This window comes from Xiphophorus hellerii, chromosome 21, assembly GCF_003331165.1.
Source record: "Xiphophorus hellerii strain 12219 chromosome 21, Xiphophorus_hellerii-4.1, whole genome shotgun sequence".
Classification (NCBI taxonomy): Eukaryota; Metazoa; Chordata; class Actinopteri; order Cyprinodontiformes; family Poeciliidae; genus Xiphophorus; species Xiphophorus hellerii.
The window spans coordinates 23,327,731-23,343,507 of NC_045692.1; the positions used below are offsets into that span (position 1 = coordinate 23,327,731).

Genomic DNA, 15,777 nt, shown 5'->3' on the forward strand with positions numbered 1-15,777 from the left:
TTGATCCATTCTGCATTGTTTATGAAATTTTAAAACATAAACGTGAATTAGCCCATGTATTGCAAAGGGTTTTTAGTAATAGCAGACAAAAAAACACAGCCCTCTTTGAAGATCCATAGCTCAGCCACACTTTGAAGTGGAAACACCATTTAAAGTTTTAGAAAGTTATAGAAAGTTGGACTTTACTAGAATAAACTAGTATTTAAATAACTTTTATTGCTTTTACACAATCCCACTGTAGGTTTTCTGTCTTTTTTTCTCTCAGAAGTTGATGTTGTCACACTAGTTTTCAACCCTGTGAAATATCCAGAAACCTTTTTGATTAAACCACTTTCATGTTCACAGTTTCTCCTCCACAGAGACAATTTACATATCAAAACGTAAGCATTTCTCTCTGTTTTCACCCAGTGCACATCTCTCTGGTTTAACAGATTCTGTTTTCTTTCAAATCCCACCAGAGTGCAGAGATCTCTAACACAAACTACAATTCACTCCCATCATATCAGCACAAAATTTTTCTTTCAAAGGTGGAATTGAGCATTCTTCGTTTACCTATAAAATGGTAAAGAAATGTAAAAATGACTGTATATGGCAACCAGAGGGTCCGGCACACAACAGCCTGAGATTTTTTTAAAAATGATTTTTGGTTTTCAAACAGCAACTGTTTGTTTGAGACATTGATTTGTGTCTGTTTTGTTTGTTCTTCTCAACATAGTGGAATCACCAAAGCAACAAGTGGTTCAACATTTTCTGTATTTGTGGTCTTTATGGCATTGATTTCATTCTTTTATATGTTATTCCTTCATAGTTGCCTTGTAACTGAGAATAATTTTGCAGTACTCAGAATTAATACACATCCGAAAGAACTTTTAACTTGTACTTTCAGAATAAGGTTCACAAATACCCTTTAAAACTCATATACCTGGCTTGAAAGAAACTCTCTAGCCTGAGTCTGGAAACTAACCTTTAATAAACACAATGTTCTTGTTAAAGCAGCTTAAGTCACGAGTTCAGACTCCTTTGAAACAGTTTTGAAATAGGTTCCCTGTCCTGACACATCACAGTTCTAGTTAACACACAACGCTTCCCTCTAATCTTTTCAAATATTTAGGTTTTAAGTTGTCAGAAACACTGTGCGGCTGTTCACTGAAAAATTGATATACCTATTTATTCACTCAGTTGCACACTGCCTCCTACAAATAGGAACCATCACTGTTTTTAACTCTCTTCCCCTTCCGCAGCACGAGGAAGCAGTCTGATCTTCTGCCGGGCTTAACGGGATGACAACCTCTGCTCAGCTTATGTGGAAAATCCAGGATACATCCTCAGCAGAGCTCATATAACAGTGACACAGGAAAACAGCTCCTCTGAAAAGCATTTACAGTAATGCTGTGTGTCAGAGATATGGGGGAAAAAAAAGAATTTTATAGCTCTAATATGGGAGAAATGCAAATGATCTACAGTGAAAGTGAGGTCTGGGAAACTGCAGCGAGCTACATTTGACTCTGAGGATGGGATGGTAGAAAATAAATCAGAATATTAGAAAGTAAAATTACCTCCAGACTCTCTTCCAGCCTTTTTGTAGCAGCTGGTTCAGTATTGGTGCTATAAAGATAAACTGAATTAAATTAAATCATAAACTCTAATCTGTTCTTCAATTATTATTACAAAATGTAAGTTAAAATAATTTCTTTAAATGTTTTTTAGCATGCTCATGTTTCTGATTGGCTGCTAAGCTACTTTGCTCCTCAAGCTAGGACAAGTGCAACATGGGTGAGGAAAAGACCTCATATCCAATTAAAATCAGACGGTATGAGGCAGCATTCATGCTAAACAAATGCAAAAATGATTAAAATAGTGAATAAAAGCGAGAAAAAATTGTTTCTTTACATATTTTGCAGCATTTGTGGGTCTTGTAAGAGGTTCCCCGGCCAGAAGCTAATGCTGTTTGGGCCATGGCCTGCAGAAGTTTGGGAACCCCTGGTGTATGTAAACTTCTGGTTTCAACTACAGTACAGACCAAACGTTTGGACACAACTGTGTGTATACTGTGTGTGTACTGTATATTCAAATGACTTTGTTCTCTAAATTTGGCTTAGTTTCTAATACCATCCAAAATGATGGCCTACACTAAAAGAATTTGTTGCCTTCTTGTAAAGCATGAAAGTAAGCTACAACTTTGTTTTGCTGTTCACATTTTTCACAAATGATTTTTCAAACATCAGCTGTAAAAAAAACAAAAACCTAAAAATCAATAATGTCACTTAAACCAAAGCAACAGGAAACTCCAGGAACTCCTCCATCAACATTCTGAAAATGCAGATTTACATATTTAAATGTTAAGTCTGGCAACCAGTGCTTTCACATCCAGCTTAGCGGTGATTAGCACCAGCTGGAGGCGGTAACTTTTGTCAGTGTGAATGTGAGCTAGTTTGTTTTCATAAATTATTTTCTGATTTCTCCTTCATTTTGGATGGTGTGAGTTTTTACATTTGTGTAAAACAAAAACTATAACTTTTCATTAAATTAGCTCAATGGGCTATAAAGTAGAACTAAAAGCTGCTTGATAATTTCAGTGTGATGTAAGTATTCATCTACAATGAAAATGAAAGGCAAAGTGAAAATCTTAGAAATTTTGTCCAGTCTTTAGGCACTTGGAGATAAACAAAACCCTTCAATGATCCTTAGAGTAAAGAAATAAACACCAAGCATGTGGAGCTCTTCATTAACAAGCGCTGCTGCTGCTGGCTGTAGTTAACCGAAGTGGCATGCTGCAGAAAAGCTGGCTGCAATTGGCCCTGAGGAATGTTAATTACCTCCGTGACAATAAATCCATAAAGATTTGAAGGAAAAAGAGATTCTTGAGGATAAACAAAGAAAAGGAGTGAGTTATTAAGTTCAGTCAGCTGTGAAAAATAGGATTTCTGTTAGATAAAAACTGGAAATAATTGACTGATGCCAGAGAATGCAAGGTTTTACAGATAAGAAGAATCCAAAGGTTGAAGGATAGTAGCTCTCAAGGATTAAACTGCTTGTTTGGTGCAACCTAAAAGCCAAAACTCAATACACACAAAAAACATTGAGATTTATGAGGCTTGAACAAACAAATGTTTTTAATTAAAATATAAGTAAAGCAATAAAAAACTTCTATTTGCTGATTTAAACAAAATTTCACACTTTTACAATCCTAAAGCATGTCAGAGCTAGCTGTGTATAGTTCAGCTGTACAATATACTGCTCAACAATTCAGCCTATACAGGGTCTTTAACAGGAAAAAAAAAGAAAATCAAATGGGAAGGTGTGGATGTTGATTCCCACCGAATCAGAGAACAGTCCAGGTTCTGGAGTTTAAAGGGGACCCATTAAGCAAAATTTCCATTTTGCATGCTTTTCTCTTTTATGTGGGTCTCAATTGCTTCTAAAACAGCACAAGTGCTTAAAAAATCCCAAGTTGATGTTTTTTGGTGTTTGGAAAATTAACCATTTTGAAATGTTTAACGTCACAAACCAAGCTGGGCTCCAGGATGTTTGGTCAGCTGGTTTTATCACTGTATCAGTACAATGGCTGTTGGAAAAGGCAATGTTTAGTTGTTGACTTGCCAACCAGAAACCACTTGCTGCATTATTATTGGTTGTGCAGGAGGCTCCACTTTTGCTTTTCAAATATGTACGGTTGTATAATTGCGCATCTGTTTGCAGCCATTTTCTTGTGTGACTGTAAATGTTGAGTTGGGGGGCGTGGCCAGCAGGAGCTTATTTGGATTTAAAGTGACAAGATGCCCTAAAACAGCTCATTATGAAAGGAGCTCAAAATAGACTAAAATCTCATCATCTAAGAATGACTTTGTGCAAACAAAAGTAACAAACATATTTTGTACAGACCATAGACCTATCCTAACCTGTTCAAGCAAGCATTATAGGTCACCTTTAAGACACAGCGCTCAAAGCCTCAATATGGCTAATAAAAACACAGATAACTGATGAACTTTTACAAACCACAGAGCAAACAGGCGTTCCAGTCACTTCGAGTGTAATGGATGTCTACGTCACTCTAGGAAAACACAATCAGCTGTCTAAAAACAGATCCACGGTGACTTTCAGAACGTTCTTGAAGAAAACACAAAGATGTAGCAGTTTTTAGAACCAACACACAGCTGGTGGAAAATATCCATTTTCAGTTTTCATAATTGAAAACAAAAAACAATGCTGACAGACTGTTTGTAAATCTCCTTTTCGTTGTTCCCTCATCAGTACTACTCCCCTTTGCTCCGTCGTTGCCGGGTTTTCCTGTGATGTTAAGCAATGTCTCCACTCCTCAGAAGAGTTTGGGCCACTGAGGAAGGGGCGGAGGTCCGCAGGAGGTGAAATCGACCTCCCTCAGCCGCAGGAGATAACAGTGAAGCGTTTGGAGATGCAGGACATGTTGTGCAGCACGATTCCCAACAGGAACAGCAGCACACACGCCACCAAAATAACCGTGCAAACGCCGGACCATGTGGAACCCTTTCCTCCTCCAACAGGGCCGGGAACTCTCCTCTCACCTTCGCTGCCGTCCAGCCCGACGCTCTCCAGGCCCATCGCCAGGCCCAGAGGCTGCTGTTCGGCCACGGTCACCACCGTCACGCCCTTCTGCTGGCCGCCAGGAAGAAAGCGGCAACCCAGGTCTCCCGGCAGGCCGAGCGCCCGCTCCTTGGTGACCGGCAACGGCAACATGTAGCAACCATTGCTAGGGAGGCGGATGAAGACAGGCGTATGCTCCGAGGCATGAGGTATAGCGATGACAGTGATGATGTCCGGGTCGTCTGGCAGCTGGGAGACGGACAGGCCGGGGGGAAGCTTGGTGACGCCGCGGCACCAAGGGCAGCGGATCTCCTTCTGGGTGCTGCGCATCTGGGTCAGGCACACGGAGCAGCAGGTGTGCCTGCAGTCCAGGAGTTTGGGCCGCCGCCGGGGGCTGTAGTAGTTAAAGCAGATCTGGCATTCCAGAATGGAGTCCTGGGAAAGAGTCTCCATGTTGGAAAGGTGCATCCAGCAGCCAGTAGCTTGGTTAGTCTCAATGCAGAGCAGGTTGTGATGTTTTGCAATCCAACACTGTCCTCAACTTCACTGTCGTCAAAACCCTTCAGTTGGCGAAATGTTCCATCTGCAACAGAAGAAGAAAGACCAGTCTTTAGAAACTGCATGTAAAATGAAAGCCTTTCTCAATCACAAGACAAGACCTGTTGTAATAAGAAAGAAATCAATTAATCGCATGATGAATTAAAATTAGTTCAATAATTTTCATTTGAATGATTTATTGTTTTTGCATTTTGAATTTAAGATTTTAAAAAATCTTTGTAAATCGGCTCTATTCAAAACTCTACAAGTGGCAATTTTACCTTAAAATTAACTTCAAATTATGTTTAACCCCCCCTCCCCCCCCCAAAAAAAACTCCTATTAAGCACTTACTGCAATTTAATTATACACCAGTTAATCTAAAACAATTAACAGATCAGTCCTACGCTGTACTGCCGTTAAGTCAAGCAAAAAGGGCTGAGCTTTTTGTTCTGATGCTTGACCGTTTTTTTAGCTGCAGATGAATTTTTCTGTGACAAATAATCCAGAGTTTGCTAAAAGAATGCAATGTTATTGCAATTTATGGAATAAAATGTTTATTTTCTCATTTAAAAAAGAAATTCAATTACTTGTTTTTTTGCATCTCCTCATGTATTTCTAATATTGTATAAAACAGGCAAAAAATGTGCAGAAAGTGCCAAATTGGTATCCGATTAATCAATTAATTGTCAGAATAACCGATTAATAGATTAATTGCCAAAATAATTGGCAGAAAAATCAACTACTAAAATAATTGTTAGTTGCAGATTAAAAGATGTAAAAGATTTGCAGAAAGAACCACACAATTAGAGCAGCAATGAATCCAAAACTGAACAATAAATACAATTTGCATTTAAATAAAAATAAAAAAAAGAGAAAGAAAAAAGCCTGTACATCTGTTCTACACAAAACTCCTCAAGTTTCAGTCTTGGCTTCACCCGGTTCAAATTATGTAAAAAGAAATTTCATATTAAGAACTTTCCTGATACCCAATTAATTGGTTAATCCAAGACACAAAAACATGGCAGATTTGTATCCGATTAATCGCTAGAATAATTGATAGAAAAGCTATTTTCTAAAATAACTGTTAGTTGCAGCCCTATATTTAGATATGAGAAACAACTGGCATTCTTGTGAATGATGCAGACAATGTACTGTATGTATCATCCAGCAGGTGACTGCAGCAGCAGTGTACTCATACGATCCTTCGGTATTTGTCTCGACTGTGGCTGTTTCCTTTTTCTCCTTTAGGCCACACACTCCAGGAACCCCTCCGTCCACATCCGACTCTTCTTGCATAATCACGTCCTCAGCGTTAATTCATACGGAAGCGGCCATAGTTTGTTTTTACAGATGATTAAGCCCTGTCAAAATACCACCGTAGAAACATTGAATACCAAACAGGGCCAAGCCGCCTTTACGTTTTGTTTCTTTGCCCAAATTTTCAAGTATGAAAACTGCTGAGGAGGAAAAAAAGGAAGGAAAACGAGTAGATTTTCCTCTCTCTTTTTTTTCTACGCTGCCATCACGACAGAGACGCTGTCCCTTCAGGCGTAAAAAGCGGGAGAGGACGAAGTGAGATGGAGAGAAACGATGATAGAAATAGAAAAAGGTGACCACTGATTGTCTCGCAATACTGAGCGTCGGTGTCCCTTATCAGAAACAAGATCTCAGGTAATTACAGCTCTCGTGGCGCCCCGTAGGGACACCGATGCAGCAGGAGAGAGATAAGAAGAGGTTTCACATCAAACATGTTCAGAGCAGATCATTCAGTCCTGCTGGCGAGGTTCATTAAAGTGCAGATCAAACTCGACCTTGGATGGAAAAACATAACAGGACCAGAAAAAAACATCAAATATCTACTCAAATCCTCTCTGAATATAAAGAATTTCAGTATAGAAAGAAAGTATACCATCTCACATTTCATAATAATTTATTAGACAAACATAAGAGCAAAATGGAAAAGCTGTGCATGGATACAAGAAGACATAATGAATTTTAGCCCGCTTTTCTTTCCAACATTGCTTCAGATTAGTTAAGTCTCTCTCTCTCTTAAAGGGGCGACATTATGTATTTTCCAGACACAGAGGGTCACTTTATATCACAATCTAGTAACTATTTCACCTTCAGTCATTATAAAAATACTGTAAAAATTAAACATGATTAGTTTTTGTCTCTTTAAGAAGCTCCTGTTCTGTGTGAAACGTCTAGGAAGTAATCACAACAATGCTCCTCCTTATGCCATTTACAACTGTTTTAGGAGCAAAGAACTGAGAAGTAGTTCACAATGTGTTTAAATGTTATAACATAGTAGCTTTTAATGTACTTTTTTGGGTTTTCTGAAAACATATTTTTTAAATATTGCTCCAAAATTGAGACATATAGCTGACAAATAAAGAGAGTTTTGACTTTATGATTCAGTTTTAGGGTGTTTTCAAACCTAGATTCTGTTCCATTGGTGAAAACAAATAGCACCATTTGTTACATTTTCATCTGCTGTGGTTTTCTTTCCCACACTGGCTCAGTAAACCAAACCCTTTGAAAAACCTGTTCCCCTCCTTGCCTGTGGGGGCGCTGTACCAAGAACCACCAAAGGAAACAACACAAAAACCTCCAAAGCCAACATGAGTGCAACTTCAGATTTTGTAGGATTTCTCGTTTGTCTTTTTCTCCAGCTAAAGCTAGACTAGTTTGTTTTGGTCGTATTTACCCAGAATGCCCTGCGCTGTAATCCACTTCCTGTTTTTGGAGCGGTATCCGGTCTGCTTGGCGTTCAGATATGCATTCGAACCGCACCAGAGTTCACATTAAACAAACTAAGATGAAGTTCGTAGGCAGACCAGAGTTCAATCTTTTGGTATGATTGCACATTCACACCTCAACAAACAAACCGGACCTTCTAGAGTCGGATTAAAGTGGACTAAAGACGGCTGGTGGGAATGAACCTCTGTGTTAAATAGGAGCCATGATGCCTGCAGCCAGTAAAGACTTTACTTCAGCACCAAGTGTTGAGCGGATCCTCGTTAGGTTTGCCAGGTCAATACCTCGTGAGTGTCATCGACTCCAGCTGCTCAAGCCTCTCCATCCTCTGCCTCCCTGGAGGCAAAACACTCCCTCCTTAACCGAGTCTGGAGGCCAGACCGCTCACTTCTTCCTCCATGGCTGACCTAGTTTCTCCACACCGGCTCAAAGTAGAGAAAAGGTGCTGAAAAGTCCGGTTTCACGGAGCACTGAGGAAGATGGGACAGATGGAGAGGAAGGCAGAGGATTCCCACTGACAGTTGAGGGTTTTACCAAGTCCTCTCCCCACAGATATGGATTAGCTTTGATCTGACTAAAAAGCTTTGTGGCCCAGTATTCCCATACACTCTGCTGCTCCGTTTTGACTAAGAATCCTTTCTTCCTCTACACAAAATCTTCACACTTATAATTTTTCAAGTGACTTACTTCCTTTTTCTGCCTCAGCCACACGTTTTCTACACGTTAAAGATAAAACAGAAGCTAAAATACCTGATTTATGAACGCCAATACCAACAATATGAGGTAAATTATGTTAAAAATGACATATGCTTCTCTGAACAGGTCAGGATAGGTTTATGGTCTATACAAAACATGTTCATTACAAAGTTTTGCACAAAATCATTCTTAGATAATGAGAATTTAGTCTGCTCCTTTCGGAATACGCTTTAAAAGGGCATCTTGTCACTTTAAATCCAAATAAGCCACGCCCCCAACTCAACCAGGTAAAAATGGCTGAAAACAGATTAAATATAAATTCAAAAATAAACAAACTCTAATGATTATTGATCCCAAAGGTAAATTTAGTAGATAATAGCTTAAATAAATGTGTAATTATGCAACCATATATCTTTGAAAAGCATTAGTGGAGCCACCTGCATAACCAACAAGAATGCAGCAAGTGGTTTCTACACTTGTCCTCTCCAGAAGCCATTGTATGGCACATACAGCGGTAAAACCAGCTGACCAAAGATGCAGGAGCTCCTTGAGTTGCTAGGTAACGGGCGGAACTCTGTTTAGGTTGCTAGGTAACGGGCGGAACTCTGTTTAGGTTGCTAGGTAATGGGCGGAACTCTGTTTAGGTTGCTGGGTAACGGCTGTGCCCTTTGAATGTGCCTTAACAAGCCAGAGGTTTTTAAAACAGCTCATTTTCCAGACAACAAAAAACATTAAGTTATTACTAAAAACGTTTGGGTGTTGTTGCCGAGACCCAAATGGAATAATAAAACATGAAGAAGGTGAATGGGCTGCATAGTGGTGCAGTTGGTAGCACTGTTGCCTTGCAGCAAGAAGGTCCTGGGTTCGATTCCCGGAGTTTGTCCATGGAGTTTGCATGTTCTTCCTGTCCATGGTGGGTTCTCTCTGGGTTCTCCGGATTCCTCCACGGTCCAAAAACATGACTGTTAGGTTAATTGGTCTTTCTAAATTCTCCCTAGGTGCAAGTGTGTGGTTGTGTGTTCTGTCTGTCTCTGTGTTGCCCTGCGACAGACTGGCGACCTGTCCAGGTGACCCCGCCTCTCGCCCGGAACGTTAGCTGGAGAGGCAGCAGCTCCTCCTGACCCCATTAGGGACAAGGGTGTTAGAAAATGAATGGATGGATGAAGAATGTGAATTTGGCACAATAGTTCCCCTAACTATTAAACTGTCCATTTAAACTATTAAATGGAAAATAATTCAATTCCACTATTACAAATAATTTAGTTAAAAAACGTTTTTCATGAACTGAGTTTCTGTAAAAAAAAAATCAATACAAGGTTACAAAGCTGCTCAAGCTACAAGGCTTGAGCATCTTCTGTTGGTTTTAGCTGTATTTGGTCATTTTAGCAACAGTTTTTACACGTCGTCGTTCAGATAAATGGAGAAAAACCTTTTTCCTTTTTCTAGTTTTTTTAGAAACATTTCCGAGGTCGTAAAACAACAGCGAGGACCAACTCCATCTGCAGCATAATGATATGATTTATCGGTTCAACTGAGCAGTAACCAGGGCGAGCTGGCTGACCCACTTTCTCTCACACCCACCAACTGTAGACACAAACACAGAAATATCCAGAGAAACAAACGTCTGAGGGAAAGTTTTCCAGTCTTTCAAGCAGTTTGTGTGAAAGCTTCTGCTTTTGTAGCTAGAGGACGAAGAGTGACCGAGCAGCAGCCGTAACGCGTCTGATCCACCGGGAAGCGCCGCACACCTGAGGACACGGACAGGAGGTAAAAATAACCGCACATCCAACTCCACACGGCTGACATAATAACATAGCTGGAAGCAGCACGAAGCAGAAGATTGTTTTCATGCGGGAACCCTCGGGTGGTTTGAACCGGTGAAATGTCAGAGCGGCGGTGACGCACAGAGGGATGCAGCTTCACATGTGCAACTTCGTTATGGATGTGTGTCTTACGACGGCGTATCATGGCCATTATAGGTAGGAAAAATAAGGAGGAGTACATTTCTGCCATAAAACAAAAACAAGGACATTTCTGAGTTTGAAAAGCCAAATAATTGTTAGAAAAAAACACAAATTTTGAGAGTAACATAAAAAATCTTCTAAAAATATTTGAAATGTTGAGATTACTCTCCAGAATTTCTAGAAAAAGACTTCCAAAAGTGGAAAAATTCTCACTTTAGAAACTAGAAACGTTTTTTCAGGAATATTTCTTTGCATAATCTAAAAAACATTGTTTTTGTTATTCCTAGCATATTTTCTACTTTTCAATTGAGTTTCAAAAACCAAAAGTTTGCAAGAAGCCCTTAGAAGTTTAAAAATTAATCTCATGCATTTTCAGCAAAAAACTTTGAGTTTGAGAAGTCCAAAATTTTCTATAAAAAAAACAGAAATTTTGAAATTAATCTTTCAACTTTTTTTTAGAAACAAGAACATTTCTGAGTTTTAAAAGTTTGAAATTTGCTAGAAAACTAAGGAATTTTTTGATGAACTTGATCTTAACACGTCAGCATCAAATTATTATCAGTAGCAGGACTTTTAAACTAGTCTATGTCTCATGTCAGATCCCGATAACCAAGCTTTCGTCTCATCATTTTAGATGTTTTTCTGCTTACACTATGACTCTATTCGATAAAAATCTGTAGTGCAACTCATAGAAGGAGTGATTGAAATAAAAGCCACTTTTTGGAAAATATTTCCTCTATTTGTCGTTTAAAGAAAGTGAGAAAAATCTTATCTTGTATGAAAAAAAAATTTGAATTTTTTTGCGCCACATCGGTCGGCGAGGGAGATTTTTTGTCTCTCTGGATAAAATTGATTTTTTAAAGTTTTTAGAAGAAGATTATTCTTGATTGATTTTGTACTGGGTTGCCAATAAAAAACACATTTTATGACTGAAATTTAATGTTTTACTCCTGCACAAACAATCCCCAGAGAGTTTTCTGGAGGTCAGAAGCTGAGAGAATAAAGTATATTTTCTCTTCTCTCTAAGAAAACGGTACGTTGTCCTTGCCGCGACCCTCCTGCCAGCATAAATATTGATAAATGCCAGCCGCGATAAGCCGATTTCATCCAGTTCTACATTATCTGACCAGCTGATTTATCTGCACTGAGTCCAGATTTGCATTCACAGACAGAAGCGCTCACTTCTCCTTTTCACCTCCGTCGTCCTTTATTCTCACCTGATCCGCGGCGGAGGAAACACAATAATATTTCACAAAATGGAATCGTAAACCTCAGCAGCTGAAAGTGATTTACAGCAGCTCATGCTCACATGACAGATAAATGGATTCTGACTGCTGTAAGAGTTGGTTTTAGTGAGCGATTCATCTCCGTTTGCTTTTATTTCCTTTTATTCTCCCGTCTCCGCCTGACTTGGTTGAGCTGGTGGGATTTTTGCATGAAGATAAATAGGTCAGGAAACCAAAACACAGCTTCCTCCACAGAGGCACAAAGATGGCGTGGTGACCTCCTCACCCAGATATCTCCATCTGGACTGGAGATAAAACTCCTTTAAAGTGTCTAACAGCTGAAGCAGCCATGCAGAACCTAAAATAAAACCGGATCAACTGGATGTTTCACGGAAAAAGATCAAACTGTTCTTCAGAAATGTTGCATTTCATGGTTTATATCAATTAATGAGTTAATTTAAAGTTGACTGATCTAACATTTAATTTCTTATTAAAAACTTGTGCTTAGAAAAAATATAACATTTTACTGACTGAATTAACAAAAAAATGTGATTTTCTCACATTAGACCCATTTATAAAACATAGCAAAACAGTAAGCTCCTAGGCTGATTTTTGAAGAGAAAAATAAAAGATGAAAAGAACTAAATGTATAAAAGGCATAAACAGAGGGACGTTCATGCAGAAATTGTCTTAAATTAATGCTGCAATTTGGCTCCATTAACTCACAATCACCCTCAAAATCATCTTTATTTATTGGCACAATGTTTTACTAGATTACAATTATAAAAATAATTGTTTTGTTGCAGTCATAGTAAATATCAATTTTCATCAATGAAAAGGTATTTATATTACGAACTGGAATCAAACCAGTTGGAGATGGTTTGCTTTGGAAGCCCAAAACGTTTTTTGTTGCCAAATATTTGATTTATCAAGTAGGAAGTAAGAAAAGCACGCCAAGAGACGCGTATTCCAGGAGTTGATGTAGTTTCCTGTTGCACCATGGGAGGTGGAAACCGGGGAGAGGCGCATCGTGTCAGGGCTGACACTCGTTGGCTTGTCAAGCTGGAAATTGCCATAATGTGTCCTGCAGTGGTCGGCTGCACAGGCCTCATTCTGCGGCTCCATCTGCGGTTCTGACACACCAACACAGGATGCGTCGCTGTGGCGGCGATGAGCAAAAATCTACCTCTTAATGCAGAAATGCATTCAGCCTCATCGCCTTAGAAACACACTGGACGGCCATCTTGGGTTTGTTTCTTACAACGTTTCAAAATGACAAAACTTACAGCCGTAACTTTATGAGAGAAGAAGAAGATGAGATTACACATCAACACGTGAAAATCCCTTAATAAAGAGCTGAAGATTTAATGGAGTCCACATGACTAACCAGCAGGGATGGCAATATCTGAACACTTCCGAAACACGCTGTGTAAAGTAATTATGATGGTCAATTCAGATAGGAAAAAACGTATGCCAAAAACTCAAACATTTTGAGATTAATCCCAGCAGGTTTTTTTTTTTTTTTTTTAGAAACACAAGTAATTTTTTGGAGTTTTAAAAAGTCAAAAATTTGCAGGAAAAAAGTCAGAAACTTCTAAATTAATCTTAAAAATATCCAAGAAAAACAACATTCGGAATTCAAAAAGTCAAAAGATTACCAGAACAAAAAAATTTTGAAGAAGAAAAAGTTTCTCAGTTAAAAAAGTAAAAAAAAAAATAATAATAATAGAACAAAAACAAAAATTTTGAGATTAGTTTCAGAATTTCCTGGAAAAAAAGGAAATTTCTATATTTTAGTCGAGTCAAACGTTTGCTAGAAAAAAACTCAGAAATTTTGAGATTAATTTTAGGAATTTCTTTAGAGAGAACTGAGTTTCAAAAGTAAAAAAATGTGAAATTTTCTAGAAAAAAACTTAAAAAAGTAAAAATTTGTTGACCTTTGAAACTCTGAAATTTCCTAGTTGTTTTTTTTAACTTCTGAGATTAACATCAAAATTTCCATGTTTTTTTGAGCAAATGTTTGATTTTTCAAATTTACTCCTTTTCTGTTCTATCTGGAATCGCCCTAATACTCTGTCATAACCCAACCACAGAAATGAGAACTATATAAATTCCCAGGCAGCGCCAACACTTCAGCACGTCGGAAACTAAACTCTTCAATCAAACCCAATGCTGCTTTTTTTTATTTATTTTTTTGCGAAGGCAGTAAATGCATCACGACCTCACTTCCTGTGACTATGGGAATATTTTCCACATCATCAAGATGCACAGCAGGACAAGTATGAGGGGCCGTTTAGGACAAAATTTACGTTTTGTCTCTCACACACTACCAAAAAGTCTCGCATACTCAAAAAAATTACGTTTTGTCCCTCACACACTACCAAAAACTCACGCATACTCCAAAAAAATAGCCTCGCACACTCCAAAAAATTACGTTTTGTCCCTCACACACTACCAAAAACTCACGCATACTCCAAAAAAATAGCCTCGCATACTCAAAAAAATTACGTTTTGTCTCTCACACACTACCAAAAACTCTCGCATACTCAAAAAAATTACATTTTGTCTCTCACACACTACCAAAAACTCACGCATACTCAAAAAAATAGCCACGCACACTCAAAAATTACTCACGCACATTCAAAAAATACTCAAATTGCGTATACACACACTACTAAAATGTCACACACACACACACACACAAACGTTAACTTTCTCGCTCACATACACTACTATCAGCTCGCTCACATACACACTACTAACAGCTCGCACATTCACAAACGTTAACTTTCTCGCTCACATACACTATTACCAGCTCGCGCACATACACACAAACGTTAACTTTCTCGCTCACATACACTATTACCAGCTCGCGCACATACACACAAACGTTAACTTTCTCGCTCACATACACTGCTAACAGCTCGCACACACACAGACGTTTATCTCTCACATACACAAGACTAAAGTTGAACACACACACAGTACTAAGACTCGTTTTATGTATGTGTGAGAGCGAGACTTTTTATGAATGTGTGAGAGCGAGAATCTTTTTGAATGTGTGAGAGCGACACTCTTTTTGAATGTGTGAGAGTTGTCACGGAAGAGGCGGGGCATAATTTTTGGATCAAACTGCGCATGCGTAGATCCTAAACTATAAGTTTCGATTGTTGACTCACTGTATGTTCTATTACTTAGTATATTTGTGCTTTTAAATATATATAGAACGTTTAACTTTCTTGTAGATTAAATGTGCTATAGAAATAAATGAATCTGATTGATTGATTAAAAATAGCAAAATTGCTGTAGTACAATCTGTCCACTGGGTGCCAGATTGTAGCACTGCGGGCAGTCGTTGAATCGTTTAATGCGCCTGTCAAAGTGCTGGTTGCCTCCGGAGAAGATAGAATGGTGTTTAAAATGGCAGCTGCCTGACCAATTCTCTCTCGTTTCGAATTAGAGTTAGCCATGTTCGGTATAGCAAACTCTTTCTTCTTCGGCACTAGTTGGCGCCGGTTAATAATTCCTGTAATACTGGCACCCAGTGGACAGATTGTACTACAGCAATTTTGCTATTTTTAATCAATCAATCAGATTCATTTATTTCTATAGCACATTTAATCTACAAGAAAGTTAAACGTTCTATATATATTTAAAAGCACAAATATACTAAGTAATAGAACATACAGTGAGTCAACAATCGAAGCTTATAGTTTAGGATCTACGCATGCGCAGTTTGATCCAAAAATTATGCCCCGCCTCTTCCGTGACAACTCTCACACATTCAAAAAGAGTGTCGCTCTCACACATTCAAAAAGAGTCTCGCTCTCACACATTCATAAAGAGTGACGCTCTCACACATTCATAAAAAGTCTCGCTCTCACACATACATAAAACGAGTCTTAGTACTGTGTGTGTGTTCAACTTTAGTCTTGTGTATGTGAGAGATAAACGTCTGTGTGTGTGCGAGCTGTTAGCAGTGTATGTGAGCGAGAAAGTTAACGTTTGGGTGTGTGTGCGCGAGCTGTTAGCAGTG

The 15,777-nt window shown here is 38.7% G+C and overlaps 1 protein-coding gene across 2 annotated transcripts in view; it reads right to left on the reverse strand.

Moving 5' to 3' along the window:
* Positions 1-3,089: 3,089 nt before the first annotated feature.
* The window catches only part of rnf152 (ring finger protein 152), a 54,751-nt gene continuing 42,063 nt past the window's right edge, over positions 3,090-15,777 (reverse strand). Inside the window, exons 2-3 of one of the 2 annotated variants that reach the window (XM_032550794.1) lie at positions 10,174-10,299; positions 3,090-5,143 (exon numbers count right to left, since the gene is read on the reverse strand). In XM_032550794.1, coding sequence (XP_032406685.1) covers positions 4,378-5,028 — 651 coding nt within the window. In that variant the 5' untranslated portion in view covers positions 5,029-5,143; positions 10,174-10,299 and the 3' untranslated portion in view covers positions 3,090-4,377. The remainder of the gene's footprint in view (positions 5,144-10,173; positions 10,300-15,777) is intronic. The other variant, XM_032550793.1, reaches the window with a different exon arrangement.